General features: G+C 47.1%; 8 protein-coding genes across 8 annotated transcripts; 3 read left to right on the plus strand and 5 right to left on the minus strand.

The window, feature by feature from the left end:
* Positions 1–286: 286 nt before the first annotated feature.
* N7478_006280 (cytochrome b-c1 complex subunit 6 family protein) lies at positions 287–1,133 on the minus strand (the record flags this gene model as incomplete). The annotated part of the gene is made up of 3 exons (XM_056922494.1): positions 287–351; positions 471–593; positions 836–1,133. The coding sequence occupies 3 exons, from the start codon at positions 1,131–1,133 to the stop codon at positions 287–289; spliced, it is 486 nt and encodes a 161-aa protein (XP_056780531.1).
* Positions 1,134–1,661: 528 nt separating this feature from the next.
* Positions 1,662–2,550, minus strand: N7478_006281 (GRAM domain-containing protein; the record flags this gene model as incomplete). The annotated part of the gene is made up of 3 exons (XM_056922495.1): positions 1,662–2,186; positions 2,255–2,426; positions 2,540–2,550. The coding sequence occupies 3 exons, from the start codon at positions 2,548–2,550 to the stop codon at positions 1,662–1,664; spliced, it is 708 nt and encodes a 235-aa protein (XP_056780532.1).
* A 1,894-nt stretch (positions 2,551–4,444) lies between these two features.
* Positions 4,445–7,342, minus strand: N7478_006282 (non-ribosomal peptide synthetase; the record flags this gene model as incomplete). Its single annotated transcript, XM_056922496.1, has 1 exon — positions 4,445–7,342. The coding sequence occupies one exon, from the start codon at positions 7,340–7,342 to the stop codon at positions 4,445–4,447; it is 2,898 nt and encodes a 965-aa protein (XP_056780533.1).
* A 580-nt stretch (positions 7,343–7,922) lies between these two features.
* Positions 7,923–9,445, plus strand: N7478_006283 (Sterigmatocystin 8-O-methyltransferase; the record flags this gene model as incomplete). The annotated part of the gene is made up of 4 exons (XM_056922497.1): positions 7,923–8,156; positions 8,244–8,528; positions 8,604–8,654; positions 8,735–9,445. The coding sequence occupies 4 exons, from the start codon at positions 7,923–7,925 to the stop codon at positions 9,443–9,445; spliced, it is 1,281 nt and encodes a 426-aa protein (XP_056780534.1).
* A 206-nt stretch (positions 9,446–9,651) lies between these two features.
* Positions 9,652–10,487, minus strand: N7478_006284 (mitochondrial 54S ribosomal protein mL38; the record flags this gene model as incomplete). The annotated part of the gene is made up of 2 exons (XM_056922498.1): positions 9,652–10,226; positions 10,304–10,487. 2 exons carry the CDS (start codon positions 10,485–10,487, stop codon positions 9,652–9,654), a joined length of 759 nt encoding a protein of 252 aa, XP_056780535.1.
* A 1,098-nt stretch (positions 10,488–11,585) lies between these two features.
* On the minus strand, positions 11,586–12,662 carry N7478_006285 (uncharacterized protein; the record flags this gene model as incomplete). The annotated part of the gene is made up of 3 exons (XM_056922499.1): positions 11,586–12,101; positions 12,184–12,215; positions 12,536–12,662. The coding sequence occupies 3 exons, from the start codon at positions 12,660–12,662 to the stop codon at positions 11,586–11,588; spliced, it is 675 nt and encodes a 224-aa protein (XP_056780536.1).
* Positions 12,663–13,642: 980 nt separating this feature from the next.
* On the plus strand, positions 13,643–14,866 carry N7478_006286 (uncharacterized protein; the record flags this gene model as incomplete). The annotated part of the gene is made up of 4 exons (XM_056922500.1): positions 13,643–13,825; positions 13,888–14,007; positions 14,251–14,465; positions 14,542–14,866. The coding sequence occupies 4 exons, from the start codon at positions 13,643–13,645 to the stop codon at positions 14,864–14,866; spliced, it is 843 nt and encodes a 280-aa protein (XP_056780537.1).
* A 1,031-nt stretch (positions 14,867–15,897) lies between these two features.
* Positions 15,898–18,162, plus strand: N7478_006287 (putative glycerol-3-phosphate acyltransferase Sct1; the record flags this gene model as incomplete). The annotated part of the gene is made up of 4 exons (XM_056922501.1): positions 15,898–15,924; positions 15,992–16,586; positions 16,655–16,923; positions 16,975–18,162. The coding sequence occupies 4 exons, from the start codon at positions 15,898–15,900 to the stop codon at positions 18,160–18,162; spliced, it is 2,079 nt and encodes a 692-aa protein (XP_056780538.1).
* Positions 18,163–18,273: the final 111 nt, after the last annotated feature.

An 18,273-nucleotide genomic window follows, 5' to 3' on the forward strand; every position in this document is an offset into this window, starting at 1 on the left:
GGGTCTATTACTCTTTTACTCTTTATTTTCCATTGGTTGTCCTTCCTCCTCCCTGCCTCGAAACACCATATGCGTACAAGGGAAGCACAAAGAAAGTTATGAGGCTTTCTCTTTGCACCCCGTGCTCTCAAACCAAGGATATCGACGGCAGACTGTCAGAGCATTGAGTAACAGTCATCAGGAACATAAACAGAAACAGAAACAGTTTGTCAACGGCGCTGCTGCGTTGGCGATATCAATGCAGCGGGATTATGTTCGCGACGATGACGTGGAGTCTGCAAGCTGTTTATTTGAGCTCGCGCCAGAGCTTGGGGGCGGCACACTGGGTGGCACAGTGGGTAAGGTGGAAGACTGGGGTAAGGTTATGTTAGTGATTTTGGGTTTCGCAATTGGGTGCCGAATGAATCTCAAGTATGGACTGTATAAGCGTATCCAGGCCCGTATGATAATTCAAATTTATGAATACTTACACTCCTCGACACAGTCCTCCTTGGCACCCTTGAAGTCTTCATCTTCCTCTTGGCGAGTGACGCGCTCGACGCACTCGTCGTAGTGGTGCTTGTAAGGGGCGCACTGGGCGGAGTGGGAGCACTCTGGATCAAAGACGCATTAGTCGCAATATTCAAGATGAGAAATTCGGTATTAAAATAGCAATTGATGTTCCATTGAGACAGTCGGACGTAGCGATGATCCAGACAATCTCAGACATGGAATGCGGAATGCGAAATGCTTGCCCGCCAACAAACGGACGAGCACCGACTTGTCGCCAAAGAAGTAAATCATAGAGCGAGAATAACATGGCAAAGCGAAGAAAAAGAAAATCAACTCAACTCACCCTCCTCAAGCTTGGGCTTGATGTCCTCAGGCTCCTCCTCCTCTTCCTCTTCTTCCTCCTCCTCTTCCTCCTCGGCCTCAGCCTCGGCCTCCTCTTCCTCGGCAGGTTCTTCAGTGGACTCCTCGGAGGACTCCTCAGCGGGGGTCTCCTCAGCAGCGTCGTCGGAGGCCTCCTCGGTTTTCTCGGCGGGCTCGTCCTGGGGGGTGGAAGATTCAACGTCGGCGGCGGGAGCCTCAGCCTGGGCCTCGGTGAAGCCCATGGAGGAGTAGACGTCGGAGAAGAAGTCGGCGAGACCCATTGTGACTGTCAATTGAGGGACAGGGACCGTGTAGAGATAGTGATTGGTAGGTAGGGGTTGGTGATTGTGAGGGTGTTGGTTTTCCAACTCGGACTGGAAAATCGGGACGCCCCGGCGTTGACCACAATTGTGCTACACGTGATTGGCCAGCGGCTTTTCGCTGACTATGTCAACTCTCGCGACTCAAATTCATCAACTTTGGGGTTAATTGAGGCTTTGATGAAGGGTCTTAATTAATTGTAGAGCTATATGGCGGGATAGAATAAATTACGCTTTGAATATTGGTATCGATTGACCTTTTTGTGAAATCTTTGACGTACTTTCTCGGTTCGTGCCAGCACTTATCCCTCTAATTACGGCTCACTATCCAGCGCAAGAACCGCTCGGGTCTCAAAACGGAAGGTCTTATTGTACATTCAAGTGATCCCAGTCCTGTATATCAACAGGAACAGGGCCCGGATAAGATTAAAAAAAAGAAGCAAAGTCATTCCTCATATTTCCCTATCCATATGCAGTGATTAGATCAAATCAACTGGCTCGTCGTAATCCTTCCTCCAACGCAGCAGCCACGCTTTGCTGTTGAACCTCCTCGTATCCTGGTGGAGGCTCCATGGGCTCTGGCCCAATAACCGAGGCTCTTTGGTTGCTCGCTGGAGCGTTTAATGTGTCATTGGTACTGGCAGGTTCGCTAGGCTCGGTGTTATTAGGACCGGGGCCCTCGTAGGCAGGCAGCTCTTCCAAATGCACAGCAGCAAGATCCACGCCTCGTAGGCCTCCGGTACCCTCGGGTGTGTTTTCCACTGCCTGCTCTAATCGCTCCCTGATTCGTTCAAAATTTGTGTGGAAGTCGAAGGCGCCGCCTTCTTTGAATGTTGCTTTGATTTGGACCGCAGGGAGGGATGCGGAGATGCCACCTCCCGCGACAGGTTGTATCAAGGCGGTCCAGACATTGGGACCGAAGAAGGGCGCTGAAACATGAGAGTCGCGAACGTGGAGTAATGGGGATGAGAAGGATTGGAAGTCGTTGGATTTCTGGGAAGGCAGATAGACCACCTGTTTTCAAGAGCAAGGGTTAGTATGGCGTGACCAGCGAGTGACATGGAAGATGAAGAAGAACACACCCGTTGGTTTGTGAGATAAATGCAGCCGGCGCTGCTTTGAACTGATAATGATTCTTGACCTTTGTAGCCGGACGGTGGTGTGAGGTTGAAGCTAGTGCGGGGAGGAGAGGTGTAGATCAAGCGTTCGTTGGAAAGTCGGACGAAGCCTTCTTGGTCATGGAGCATAACCCAGCTGTAAGAGTTGTTAGCGCTTCTGACTCGTTGGTACGCATATGCAAGCTAAAAGCTCTAGTATCTCAAGCATCTCGGCAATCTTGGGGCCAAGCGTAGGAAACATGCACTTACTTGAGAGACATTCTGGCCTAAAGTAATCATGCCACTACTCGGCGGGGTGGGGGTACAGAGAAGAAGTCGCAAATAATCAAACGCTAAGATCAACGAAGAGCGGGACTAGGTGATGAATGGAGATGGAAAGTGTATTGAGGGTCTGGAGCCCTTGATTTCCGGTGACGCGGAAGGGAGAAAATCGACAGTTGCGGGGCAGGCGGGGAACGTGTCCATTTTAGGTGCTGATGAGTGTATGGCTTCTAGCAAATACGGCCACGGGGATTTGAAAGGTAAAAAATTGATACAAAGCTATGTACAATCAAAGAAGACAAAAGTGAGCGAACTTCCTAGAATTCGACATAGTAATGATGATGGCCATTCATTTATTGAGATAAATGGGATTGGGAGCTGACAAGCTACAAGTACATACTTAGTGGGTCTCCACTGCTTAGGTTCATAATTTGACCCAATGAAGATTATATTACAACTAGAATATAACTGTAAGGACCTGTGGGGTTGACGCCGAAAATGACGCTTTAGGTAATATTTTCTATCTACCCACGGCTGTATGTTCCCAATGAGCATCCCCATTCGTATAACTAGATGCCCTTGGGCAAGACAAACCATAGCCAAGGGTGGTATGCTCATCATCGACCGGGTCCAAGATAGTTGGCAGGTATCTCGTATTCCATTCTTCATCCAAGTCTTCGTCAAAATATTCCGGATTTGGCCTGATGCGACGCGCCTTGCAATACTCCCAGTAAGCAGGATACCACCCTAGCTGGCCCCAATCAATGATGGTAGCTACTTCTGGATTCGTCCCGAGCGATAAAAGATATTTGGGGGTATAAGGTCGTCATATGTGAAGACTACGGGTACCTCCCTATCAATCTCGATATCGTAGCTATTCTAAAATTTCTGGACGGCGTCTGTACTATAGAATGGGCTAGCTAAGTCTCGGTGACCGGAAAGAAAGATATTATTTAGAGATTGATTATCTAGGCTACCTAAGGGGTACTTTAGTATAGTTCTACCTAGCTATCGCAATAAATTTAGATTATTTACTTATATAAAGGACTTAGTTAAGTTATTCTAACGATCTTTAAGCTTTAACTATATTATTAAGCTTTTTATAGATAGTCTTACTCTCTATTATCTAAAATACTATATCTTTACTCTAAGGTTTTAATCCTTATTAAAGATATTAGGTAAATACTAGACTACTATCTTTAGTCTACCTAAAGACCTTAGGAACTAGTACTTTGTCTTTTAAATACTTATATACTATATTTTAGATCTCTATCTCTATAATAGTCATATCGACTCTATATTAACAATTAAGCCTAATAATAGAAACTTAATAAGTGGAGATCAGTTAAAACTTATACTATGAATTTTATCTGACTCCTCGTTAGTAACTCTTACCTTAGCTAGAGTAGGGAGCGTAGACGCCCGATACTCCCTAAAAAAGCTAGAGTAGGAAATAGTTCTTGTTGCTGTATGGCTTGAATTGTGGGGGCCGTCCTTACCCTCAGCCTCCTTAGGCGTTATCTTCGAATTGATACAGATGAAGCAGGGGTCTCGGCAGTTACAGGAATACCTAGTCTTCGAGAGTAGCGGAATCGAAGTAAGCCGAAAGCCTATCGATTTTTCGTCAAAGGGAATTTTTGAAACGACAGTAAGGTCTAGAGACAGAAACATGTTGCCGCCGGGCATGCCAGCCAGCGAGGTGAGAAGGCGGGGACCTAGCCAGACCAGTCAAAGCTTCTAGCGCTGGACGGGTTGATATTTGTTCATAATTGCGTGTGATTGAAGAATCCGAGTTATCCCAAGGTTGGTAAAATGAGATTTGTAAGTTCGCAGTCAAAAAATCAATCTCTCAGCTCCATGCTTCCAATATTATCATGGTGAAGCTTCAATAAACTAAACTCCCCTCTCAGATAATACTCTCCTCAAAATCAATGCTAAAGAATTCACAAATTTAGGCCCTAGCATATCTGCATGGCGTCCTTCACACAAATGTACATCCATACCGCGCGTGCTCAACGCTTGCCACTGTCCAAGATAATCATTAATCCACACATCCTTCTGATTTGTGACTGTCAACAATGGCTCCACCGCAAAAATATCGACAGCGCATTGCACATATCCACTAGCTGCCCACTTGCCGGCTGCATGGCAGAATCCATGAGTAACATCCGTTACATGGATTAACTCGGACCTCTCCAGACCTAAGACCTTAACTCTATGTGGGTCAGCCTCACCAAGAACAATATCCAAAGCGGCACCAGTGTCTTGATCTCGCAGCTCTGGCATCAGCTGTATACATCTCTGCTCTGAAATCAATTCATAGAAGTAGCCTATCATGACCAAGGCTTCTGTCCATGTGAGCTTGCCCACTAACGTGGCAACATCGGGCGGTCCATCTAATGTTCCAAAGAAGCGGACCTCTGCCCCAGTAGCTTCAAGGCGTTTCACGACCTCGAACGCAATGCTACTACCGAGAGAGTATCCAGCGAGAGCATATGGGCCCTTCGGCTGCTTTTCAAGAAGAGCGGCAGCGTATGTATCAGCCATCTCGCTTATACTGGTAAATAAGGGCTCGCCTGGTTGGGTACCACGAGCACGGAACGCGTAGACGGGTCGGTCGTGAAAGGCGCGCGCGAGAGCCGTGAAAATGAGAACATTACCAGAAGCTGGATGAACGAGCCAGAGGGGCGTCTTTGAGCCATGTGGTTGGAGAGGTATGATTGGATTATATTCGGTGCTGGTATGGCTGGCGCGATTTGAAACACGGTATGCAAGGCCGGAGATGGAAGGGTCGGCAAGAAGATCTGGAAGAGTGATATGGCAATCAAACGTGCGGTGAAGATCTTGTGTAGTTGTGTAGAAGTCGAGAGAGGAGAGACCTAGCTGGAATAGGTTCGATGTGACACTGACCTCGCTGGGCTCTAAAGCCAGGCGAGCGCATACCAAATCTAAGATCTTTTCTTCAATGGGAGACGACGGCGGCTGGCGATGGGCTTGACGATATGCCTGGAGACGAGATACATGGAAGTTTTTTTCTTGGTCAAGTGTTCCATTCTCAAACAGACGCTTGTAATGAGCACGAGATAACTTCCCTAGAGAAGACTTCTCGAAGTAGCTGCGGGAAATGGGTAGTATTGCTGCCGGTTTGACATGTACCACTAGACTGGCAATGCGCTCGATGGCATCCGTAGTTTGTACCCTTGCTTCGCTGTCATCTGGATTGTAACTGGGTAGGTAGATGACGCAATAAGATTCAGTCACAGCCCCAGCGGGTCGGTGGGCGAAGACCAAAGTATAGCTCGGCGTGACACCCGGAATGAGTGCTTGTTCAATGCTGTGCTCAACCTCGACAGAAAAAATTGTAAGTCCATTTATCAGCAATGTGTCCTTGGTTCGTCCAGTTATATAAAGTTGTCCTTTGTCATCCAGGTAGGAATTGTCCCCTGTAATGAACCAGCCATCGTTTGTGAAAGCCGCGCTTGTGGCTGACGGATCGCGATAGTATTCCCGGAACATCACAGGCCCACGCAGCTGCAAAACACCCTCTTCACATGGCTTTGCTTCTTTCCCACTAACATCGCTAATAACGCGCATCTGTACCCCAGAAATGGGTAGACCGCAGGTGAGGAACTCGCCCGGGGTATTGTAGAGCTCGTCAACAGTATGATCAATCACATCCCAGATCATGCCAGCACAGGACTCCGTCAACCCATAACCAGCACGAATGAATGGCTGGGCTCCAAAACGTTGAAGGTCACGAGAAATATCCGCTGCCATCTGACGTACAGTGGCTTCTCCGCCAGAAAATACGCAGCGTAGGCATGACAAATCCCAAGCGGGCGCCTCATTCCCAAAGTCCGACTCACAAACACGATCAGATAACAGCGCCAAGAAGAAATTAGGAGCAAAACTGAGAGACACGCGGTGCCTGTCAACTAACTCAAGAAACAGAAGTGGATCTTTCAGTACCTCCTGGGTAGATACCTGCACTTGCTCTGCGCCCAATTGCATGGCATGGAGATGCATCTCAACAAGATTGACTACATGATCCAGCGCAATCCAGCTCATAAAGACATCCTGGGGTGTGGATCGACAGTGCGCTGCCTTACCAGCCACTGCTGCTAGCATTTGTGATTGGCGCAAGCAGACAGCCTTGGAGAATCCTGTGCTACCGGAGGTAAGCATTAGAGCTCCTAAGTCATGATTTGGCTGATTTCGTGCGAGTGGTGCAAGAGCCATGCTCGAAGATTGGCCATTGGACGTAAGGTCGTCCGCGAGGTAGAGATTTGGTGCTTTGACACCCGAAAAGGCACATGACATACGGCTATTGGTAAGAATTATCGGTCCGTCGAGTAATCGCAGGATGTGTTCTGCTTGGGAAATTCGTCGTTGGTCGGAAGAAGCAAATTTTGGGACAATACAGGGCAAGTAGCCAGCTGCCGTCACAGCCCAAAACCAGCGGATGTTCTCCTCGTGTGTATCAAAATGTAATAAGAAAACTGTATGCTCTTGGCAATCCTCTCTGAGCATCTGCAGACATACAGCGTCACGCCAGGCCTGATCAAGCAACTCTCGATAGGTTACTCGCTCTGAGACCATTTCTGTAGAGCCATTTGTCTTATAGAATGTAATACCGGCCGAGCCTGTCGCAGCTCTCTGTAGAGTGTCTAATAAACATTCACCCTCGTTTGACGAAAGGTCCCTCTGACTGGGTCTTTCTGGTGCTTGTGCAAAGATTTCCCCAATTCCTAATTTATCTAAGGAAGGGGCAACAGCGGAAGGAGACAACATGATGGGAAATGAGGTATGATCAGTTTGGCTCAATGCTGCAAATTAACTGTTAAGATGAATACGAAACTCCCCATGGCGTTGCTCTTATTAAATAATTTTACTTCTTGTCATCTCTCGGCTGCTGGAGTGGCTGAACTGAACCTAAAATTACCGGAAGAGCATCATCAACATAATACTATTACTGTAATTCAGTAATAATTCTGTTATTTCCGTCATGATCGGCATCCACTATGACAGGTTTCTGCAGAATGGGGCCGAAAACAAGCAATCTAGTTCCTTCGGCCCCCAGGCTTATCTTTCTTCAGCCAAGCGTATTTTGCGGTCCCTGGCCCAAGCTTATCTAGATCGTCAGTTGTGAGCCTCGGTTGAGTTTTGAAGAGTGTTAATGTGGAGCTCGTAATACTGTACATGCAGTCTACAATCATGGCAGGATCAACCCGACGATGCGATTTGGGGCCGGAGAGGGGCAGTATGACTCCATTACATGTAAAGAAAATTGCGCGAGGTCTTTTAAAAATACATTGTTATTTACTCTCAACCTTGTTTCCAATCCAGTTGTCCCTTACAGTCAAAATAAAACATGGCTTCATCTCGAATTGACTCTCTGGCGACTGCTATCGCTGCATCAGCTCAGGAGCTACGGACTCTTTTAGCTGAGCATGATCTCGAGGAACCGTCCTTTTCCATGAATTACCCAACATCGGTGAAATTCCCACCGGCATTAGACGAAGCTCGAAATAATCTTCTTCATGCAGCTTGTGAGATTCACGATCTTCTCCTCGATCCGGCAGATCTTCTGCGCTCATATGCCGCGGTAGGTCGATTCGTCTACTTTCTTCATATCCGCTGCAATATTTACTCAAGAAAGAGCTTCAACCTCTAATCCTTCTTTTACATGTAGCATGCCAACCTAGTCTCGCTACATTTTATTCAGCAATTCAACATTGCCAATCTCGTACCCATTTCCGATGGGGCGATGATTACCTTTGCGGCTTTGGCGGAACAATGCAGACTACCTGAAGGAGATGTTCGGCGCCTCTTGCGTCACGCAATGACAATCCGTGTGTTCGCCGAACCTCGCCCAAATGAAGTGGTACATACGAGAGCCAGCATGCTTCTCCGTGAAGAAGGCATTCACGGCTGGATTGGGTCAACCTGCGAGAACAGTTGGCCTGGCGCGACTAGAGTTAGCTTTGCTCCCTACCCTCCCTCTTACCCCAACTGAAAATAATTTAACCGCAAATCTTGAAATAAATTTTAGACAATCGAATCCTTGAAACGATTTCCAGGCTCCTCGGATCCTACTCAATCTGTGAGTTCAGTCCTTGCCCTCTGACCCCCGGTCATCACATGGGCTCCCATTGGTCTCAATTAGCGAGCTTATCCGAGTAGGGCTTCGCTCTTGCAAATGACAATCTAGCTCTCTACAGCGCACTAGCTCAATCCCCGGAAAGGGCTGCCACTTTCGCTGCTAGCAAGCGTGGTTACGCCTCTGGATCCTCATTTGGTCCCGCGGCCTTCCTCGAAGCGTCTCGTTCATCCTTCCAATCACTCCCTCAGGGCTCCCTTTTCGTCGATGTCGGTGGTGCCCATGGAACCATCTCGTTGGCTGCCGCACAAATCTACCCACACCTCCACTACATTGTCCAGGATCTCCCCGAGGTGATTGAGCAGGCGTCACAAAATCCAAACGGCTCGCCAGAGAACGTAGAGTTTCAAGTGCATGATTTTTTTATCCCTCAACAGCTTCGCGGTGTCGCCGTGTTCTATTTAAGACATGTCTTACATAACTGGGGTGATGCCCATGCAATCAATATCCTGAAGAGTTTAGTGCCTGCAATGGGCCGAGGCACGCGCGTGCTGATTCATGATCATGTCTTGGATCACAGAGAGAATCCGATGTGGAAGAGACGACAGGATACTGCCATGGATATCAACATGTTAGTTTTATTGAATGCGAGGGAAAGAGACGAGGCTATGTGGCGGACGTTGCTGCGAGATGCAGATCCAAGATTCAAGTGGGTGGGGGTAGAAAAGCCAGCCGGTAGCACTTTGGCAGTGATAGAGGCAGTGTGGGAGGATTTCAATGAGATCTCAGAGTAATGGCGCCATAGAAGAGGACATTAAATACACATGAGGTGGTTCACGATATGGAAGTTCCCTGTTTACCTTATTATTTAATTATTCATGATATTTGGTCCATGAGAAACATAGGCCTTAGACCATTAACATAATGCTTTCTGCGGTAATCTGCACCTGTATGATCTAGTAGTTTGATCTTCCTAATTTACAATTCCACGTTGTTTGGTTTAGACAACAGCAAGCGCTGCGCCCAGTAGAGCCAGTGCACTAGTTACATAACAATTCGGGTTCCCTGCGATCCTGATACCCCCACCACTGGACGAAGTACTAGCAGCCGTACTGTTGCTGGTTGGACTCGGAGTGCTCGTGCTCGTACTCGTGCTCGTATCATTGCTAACTGTCGTCGCCGTGACGCGAAAGTAATTAGCAGCGACCGGTGTTCCAAGTCTGGTCACATTAATGAAGTTCTCTAGAGGCAGGTTCAAGCGGTTGAGTGGAGTCTCATCAGTCGTTTCCATGAAGGACCCATATTGACTGGGTATAGTGAAATTCGAGGGTTGATCGAACAGGAACAAGGTGTAGTTGTGTGTGCCAGATGTTGGGTCTGGCGATATATATTGCGCAATGACGTCCTCATTGCTGGTACTGTTGAGGTTGGTGGTTAGGTTGGCGATAAGAGTATGCAAGATAACTGAGGGAGGGGTTGTTTTATTCCAGTCAGGATCAACCATCATGAAGACATAGGAGCCATTGGCAGCCAATCCAAGATTGTGCAGATGCGGTTGGGGTACATTTTTGGCAGCTGTATTTTTTGAAGGGCAATTGAGTCAGTCAAACCAATACAAATTTAATTGTAATAATAGTAATAATAATACATACTGCTTGCATTCAGGAATTCGGCGGGATGAAAGGTAAACCCTGTCGATCCAACTGAAAATGTCGCGTTTAACACCGTCGATGGATCACCGATAACTGCCAGTTCGGGAGGTACCGTTGCACCTGATAATGCAATGGCACCCGCTATGAGCGCCGAGAGCGCGAAGGAAATCCGGGAAATCCGCATACTGGTGGTAAATCAGCACAGTTAGTCAGAGGTCAGCCTGATGTTGACGTACCTGATCTGAGCCGAGGAGAGGGTTTGTTAATAGCAGGGAGTGCTTGTGGACACACTTGACTATTTCTATGTTGAGAACATGCGAGAAGCAATCCCGGCGACATTGCGGCACCAGATATCCACCGCTTTGCCTATAATTTCAGGGGCTTGAAGGATTCAAATGTTGTATTCATTGTTGTGGCATGGTATTGCCGGGTTTACCCCGGAGTACCGGTCGTACACATCCATTATTTCAAGGGGCGGCCCCGGGCCCGCGTCCATGTATGAGTGGGTCAGCCATTCTGTTTTCGTGCCACGTCCAAGCGGTAGTAGATAAAGAACTAAATTTTGGATATCTTCTATAGGGTCATTTTTCATCATCTCGGAGAATATCTTATACAATGAGACCATTCGGAACGTTCATACTTCTATGGGCATATCTCCAAAAGCAATGTATGGCAATAATACGGATACATTGTAGTAGTGCGAAGTGAGGAAACAGCATTCGTCATCTTGCATATTACTACTGCATCGGAATTAGAATAGCTGCCCCGACCACTGGCATTCGCTGACAGAAGGATTCTGGGCAATAAGAGCAAAGATAGACATACCAACAGCTTGGGACCAGCCAAGGCTATGATCCTGTATCAATCTAAAAGCGCACTAAATTAACACATTGGCCCAAGTAATAGATGGGTCGCTTGCGAACCGAAGTAAAATGGATACATGGCTCAACAAAGAAAGAGACTCAGGCTCATAATTTCATACGTAGAAGAGCCGCCCGAGTCTCACCTGGGCACGTGTACTACTAGTACATGTATTCAAGTTGTCTGTATAGTGGGCCACCTGGGCATTGTTCTTTACCTAGCCCTGGAGGTACATATATTTGAAAAACTTGAACCCATACCGATAGGCACCGGTGATACCTCCGCACATAACCTTGTTGGAACTTGAATTGGTATATGTATTTTATTTGTGTTCTATTTCCAAATCGATGAATAAAGGCCATGGCAATAATGTACCCCAGGCTGATGGCAACTACCTGCGGTGAGTTGGCACTCAGGGTGTTCAAGTTCTTCTGATAATAAAGCGTAGCCGGATAAATTCCAGCTCCTCGGGCCACCCATGTATATCCTGATCAGGGAAGTAATCTTCGGTGACCTGAACATCGAGTCTCGATCCTGTTTCATTCGCTGCCACTCCCCAAAGCCTCTTCCAGGTTTCAGTGGTATGGAAAAACGCACTTCTGTTAATGTGAGGGAAATTCACGTTCTTGGCCCTCCTTGTGCCAACCTGGGTTCCTAAAATGACCGATCCAGGCTTGTCACTAAGCAGATCAAGAGCATCTTTCGCGACTTGTATTGTTTTTGCCCATGGCCAAACGTGGAAGAAATTGCTTGCATGAATCACATCATATAGACCCTTGAACTCCACCCTTAGAGTGGACTGTTTATCAAGAATATCGCTTTGGATAAATCTGACTCCTAGTTTATCTTCATCAAGGAATAGCTTATGACCCATATCCATAAGGTCACTGGATAAGTCTGCTCCAAAAATATTTCCAGGTGGTGCTCCATCAAGAACCTATATCTTGTTATCAGCATTCAGTCTATACTTTTCAATTATAGATACCTAGGTAGAGATAGGTATATTGTAGGTTACTGACCAGCTGGCGCACCTCTTGTGCAAAGCAGCAACCTAGATCCAAAAAAAGAGATCCTTTTTTGATCGAATCTAGGATTTCCGGATAACAGTCAAACTCCACCATATGAATATTGAGAAATTGATAGAGTCCAATTGATGGCCATGGATACTACCGCAACTCTGTTAGTATCTCCTATCGCGCGGCGAATTGATTACAAATTGAACAAGCTCATCGCATACCACTTTATACGCGCGGTCCCTCTAAAGCATAGTCAGCAATTAAACAGACTTTAAATTTAGATGAAGCCGCGAGGCAGGAACAAAACTTGCCATATCGTTGACGTGCTGTACTACCTCACCAGCTGGAATCTTACTCCACTTCTCGAACACAAGCCGAGCGGGATCAGGAACCTCAGTGAGGGGTTCACAAATTGTCTTACCATCCATCACCCCTGGAGGCGCTTCGACTGGGCCATCATCAAGAGAGAATTCTTCGACCATATTGGGTATAATTTCTTCAAAACGATCGGGCAAGTGAGATTCGGCGGTGGGAGTGATGGACAATTGATTCAATAAATGTTAGTCTCAAACATAAGTCCAGCTGGTTTCTTGCAGGCAGTCATAAAGTGGAGAAAATGTGCAGACTTCCCTAAATTGCAAGGTTTTGCCGATCGGTGATTGTTCTCGCATTCTGAAATTGCTACTTGGGGGCCGTTGGGGGCCGATGACGGAATTTCAATACAATTCCAAGGAACCTAAGCATTGGGATACAAAGCTAAGCTTTGAGGGATAAGTCTAAGCTTTGAGACATACATGGATGGACTATAGACTAGACATGCAGGCCGTGTTTTTTCGCTTCGTCTACGGAGCACGCGCTACCAACTGAAAATGGCCCCCAAGGGTTCGCCCGAGACCTGCAATTTGATACATAAACTTGGTTACCCCTCTCCTGCATTGTATCCACTAGTGAAATGACTTGTGAATATATGTGACACGGCACGCAAATGAGTACCGATTGCTATTCCCTTTTGGGTTGATCGCCCCCAAAATTCCATGCATTGCAACATCACATCTTGACCAAAATTATGCGAAAATAGGTAAATATTTGCTATTCGGAATGACAATTAATGTAATTCTGAAACATGACCCCTTCCCCTGGTCATGAAATACACAGTAAAGGCTTTAATCCGCGGTAGTCACTATACGTGCTCGTCTATGTATCGAGCCTAAATACAAGTCTATACGTGTAATGTTTTGACTTTGGCTTTTATTAGGCTTCTGGCCCCTATCACGGCGAAGCAAATACAATTACACTATCTTATGTATTTGCATAGCGCGGTAGCGACAGAGAAGATTGGCCCCATAAGCTTGGTGTAATATCTGCCCTGTTTGGCCCCCTGGTAGGCTTTAGAACGAACTCCCCCTTGTGAAAAATCCCACCGCGTCAAACTTGGACTCATATTTTTTTGCCATGCACGACAATGTCTTCTAGTCTGACTACAGAGCAGTTGGAAGAATGGCCTCAAAGCAAAAGACCAGCAATATATGGGGTTTGCGCTGTGATGCTGATATTGGGAAATGCATCAGTGCCGCTGCGTATCTGGGCCCAATGGAAAATTCATAGGCGAACGTTTATGGAAGATTATTTTCTTTTCGCAGCACTGGTATGCTGATCCTAGTATGTCTTGTTTCGAATCCAGATAATGTGAACTAACATTATATCTAGTTATTAGCCAATGTTGGCACCATCACTACAATAGTTGCAGGGACTGACGGGCTGGGTCTGCATACATTCCGCGTAGTATTGCAAGACCCAACGTACCAGAACCTTGTAGGAGTATTTGCCGTGAGTTCAAGTTCTTGACATAGAAAGACTTCTGAGTATGCTAATCGAATATGGCTTTGTCAGAGTGTCTGGGTGACGGCTCTCTTCAACGGCCCGTCAATCTTCGCAACGAAAGTCGCACTTTTAACATACTATCGTCGGCTATTCATCGTGAATCAGATATGGCTTAGAGTCCTATGGTGGATGAATCTATGCTTTGCGACACTTTTATGTCTGGGCACTGTTTTATTTTATATTCTACAGTGTTCCCCAGTTAACTGGTATTGGGAAAAAGTGAACCCGAATGTCGAGGGAACTGGCACATGTGTCGTGGCCGTGAAATACATTGGCACCCCGTTAATTCTGAGTATGGTTTCTGATTTTTTCATACTTCTTTTGCCCATTATGACTGTACTGGGCTTGCAAATCAATATCAAGCGGAAACTTGGGCTTACATTAGTCTTTTCTGTGGGTTTCATGTAAGTTGAACATCGCAATCCCCAAATGTGGCATTTTATCTTCAAAAATGAGAACAAACTGATAATAATGTCTCAGAACTTTGGCATGCTCAATAGCGCGGGTAACAGTGTTACTTGCTGGAACCGAGATAGCAGACGACGAGACATGGACTCTTACATCATTCGTGGTGCTCAGTGTTGTCGAACTCACGTCAGCCATTCTTTGTGCCTCCGCTGTGCCAATATTCTCATATCTCCGGCTTATCATTCGCGGAGGAAATTCACAGCCGAGTTATGAGGGCTACAGCTTCAAGGACACACACGCATCGCGCCTGAGACATAACCATGTAACTAGACTGCCCTCCTCAAGTTCCGAGAATCTTCATGGAGAATTTGCTAGACAGGAGGACATTAATGTATAATATGACTTGTGAAATGCCATAAAACGCACATAGTACTTCTTTGCCTGGGTACTGAATCCAGTAGTCTGCACGTACAACATACAAGTATTATCCACTCACGTAGATCTCGGCACTCTTAAATTAGACTTCCGTTCGGTACTTGACGATCTCCCCAACAGTTTTGTACAGAGATGCAGATGCATAAAACGTTGAGCTTGGGGATTTCCCCGCAACTTAAGACAAAGAAGGGTCCCGACTAACTCTATTTCATCATTTTCTTTAAAAGGAACTGTGAATAGGTTTGTCTGAGACATCAGACATCCCTTCAGGTACATAAGTACACATTAAAGTATCTCCAGCGTAGACATAGGGACCGTGGTGGAAATAATGACCATTACGATGATATGTGGTAATAAAAGGAAAAGAAAAACTGCATGAGTGATTGCTTTGCCGACCGACGTTGTTTGGATATAGCCTTAGGATCGAGAAATGTTGGGCCAGTCAAGACGCACGGATCGGTACGAGAGCTTGAGCCAGTCGTGTGGGCGCATTCTAGTTCTAGAAACGTCAGGAATCAAGAGAGTGGCGCTAAGAGAGCCCGGATCCCCAAACTTTCCCGGATTCGATCGAGTTTGATGGAGTGGAGTTCATCCCTTCGCTTTTTTCTCTCTTCTCTTTGTGACCCTCTTCTTATTTTTCTGTCCTGAATAATTATTCCCCTGGATATTGTTCCACTTGGTGGGGCAAGCAAGAGAGAGAAAAAATAAAACAAGCTGCTTGATCGACGTCACGCGGGTCCAAGCTCATGCAGCTCGTCTGCAACCGTTCATGTCAACACCGTTAAAGACCTTCCTCCACTAACTACGCGCAACCTTCTGTGAATAAACAGCGGCGCAATTGGAATAATGGGCAAAGCAAAGCCATATATTCCACCCTTGATTGGGTGGCTATATGATCTCGTTCTATGGTCTTTTTCGGTGCTCATTGACCTCTTTTTCCGTGAGGTGCACCCGCGAGGATCATGGAAAATCCCCCGTCGCGGTCCTATAATTATGGTCGCTGCCCCTCATGCGAACCAGGTAAGTCAAGATATTTCGTGATATCCTTCTCCGGGCACGATTGAGCTAACAGCGCCTCCTTTAATAGTTTGTTGACTCCCTCGTCCTTATGCGTGTCATGCGCAGCGAAGCCCACCGTCGAATCTCATGGCTCATCGCCGAAAAGTCCTTCCGACGAAAGTTCATCGGTCTACTTGCTAGGGGTATTGGAACGCTCCCGGTCGCCCGAGCTATGGACAATTTGAAACCCGGAACTGGAACTATCTACCTCCCTGATCCCGTGAACGAGCCCACCTTACTACGAGGCGTGGGGACCAACTTTGAAGGCCCGGGTTTTGAAAAGGAGGGGACTATTGCACTGCCGACCATCAACGGAACATCCCATAGCACGGCCATTGCGGAAATTCGTGGAGCGGAGGAATTGGTTTTGAAGAAGCCCTTCAAACACCGGGATGCGCTCGGTCAGCTTACGGGGAGACAAGACATTGATAAGGAAGGCCAATTTACAGGAGATCCTAAGGATCAGGTTCAGGATTTCAAGGGTACTAAGTTCAAGGTTGCCCCGCATGTGGATCAGACGGCTGTCTATGAAGCTGTCTTTGGGAGATTAAATGATGGCGGCTGTGTGGGTATCTTCCCCGAGGGTGGTAGCCATGACCGCACAACTTTGCTTCCCCTGAAAGGTAAGTCTATTCTGACGCCTTTGGTCTGAATTTTTGGTCAATGTGAATTTGGATCTAACATCTTTTAGCTGGTGTGGCCCTCATGGCCCTTGGAACTCTGGCGGACAACCCGGATTGTGGTCTGAAGATTGTGCCCACCGGCATGAACTATTTCCATGCCCACAAGTTTCGCTCTCGTGCTGTAATTGAGTTTGGCAACCCGATTGAAGTCCCCAGAGAATTGGTCGAGCAGTTCAAGAAGGGCGAACGTCGGGAATCCGTCGGTGCTCTCTTGGACATCATCTATCAAAGTCTTGTCGCCGTTACCGTTACCAGTCCAGATTACGAAACTCTCATGGTAAGCTTCTTTAATTGTCTTGATCTTGGAATAATTTTTAACAAATCATAGGTCATCCAAGCAGCCCGTCGTTTGTACAACACCAAGGGGAAGAAGCTACCTCTCCCAATGGTTGTGGAGCTCAATCGTCGATTAGTCAAAGGATACGCGCATTTCAAAGATGACCCACGAATTGTGAATCTCAGGAAGGGGATCGTGAGCTACAATAAGCAGCTGCGCATCCTCGGAATCCGTGACCACCAAGTGGCGTACGCCAAGTTCTCCATTATACAAGTGATTGCTACTTTGATTTATCGATTAGGCAAGCTTGTTCTTCTTACAATCGGAACCTTGCCTGGTCTGATCCTTTTTGCTCCCGTCTTTGTCGCAACCAAATATCTTTCGATCAAAAAGTCCCAAGAAGCATTGGCCGCATCCAGCGTCAAGCTACAGGGACGTGATGTTATGGCTACATGGAAGCTTCTAATTGCGCTTGCATTTGCTCCGGCCGTATACGCTTTCTACACCACCGTCTTCACCTATTGGACCTATCGGAATCGGATCCACGGCTGCATGCCTGACTGGGTTCCCCTCTGGTTGGTAGTGGTGCTTGGCATGGTATTATTCCCAACAATTAGTTTCGCTGCCCTACGCATTGGTGAAGTAGGCATGGACATTGTCAAATCGCTACGACCGCTGGTTCTCTCTCTGAATCCTTCCTCGGCCAACACATTGGTGAAACTCCGAGCCAGACGCGTTGCACTTGCCCAGCAAGTAACGGATGCCATTAACACTATGGGCCCTGAGCTCTTCCCCGACTTTGACGCCGCTCGCATTGTCACCGATCCCTTCCGCGAAATCAGCTACGAAGAAGACGCATCTGCAGAAGCACCGCTCCTCAAACGAGCTCGCGACGAGGATCTGGCCCAGGGATCACCCAGTGCTGAGCCTCTACCCAGAAACGAATCATTCCACAACCTGGCCAACATTGGCTTCTTCTCTACAAGACCCCCTAGTCGCAACCGCAGTCGCAGTAGCTCTGCAGCACCGCGCCCAGGCTCCCGACATGGTCTCAAACCTCTTAGCCCCATGACCCCCAGTGAACCCGACCCTCTAGGAGATGTGAGTTCACGTATACGAGAGGCTATGAGAGAGCGCGGCGAGCGACGTCGCCGTCGAAGTGAGGATGGGAGCTGGGATATGGCCAGCTCAGGAACAAGAACTCCATCTAGCGGAGATGAAGGCCGCAAAGATCTATGACCTGCTATGACAGTACTGTTGAACCTTGATTTTATTCCGTCCTTTTATCTCATTTGGAGATATTCTGGCATTGGAAACATGTTGTTTTGTTTTTTTTTAGTTACTTATATA

Source organism: Penicillium angulare (assembly GCF_028827245.1).
Source record: "Penicillium angulare strain IBT 27051 chromosome Unknown utg000004l_segment0_segment0, whole genome shotgun sequence".
Taxonomy (NCBI): Eukaryota; Fungi; Ascomycota; class Eurotiomycetes; order Eurotiales; family Aspergillaceae; genus Penicillium; species Penicillium angulare.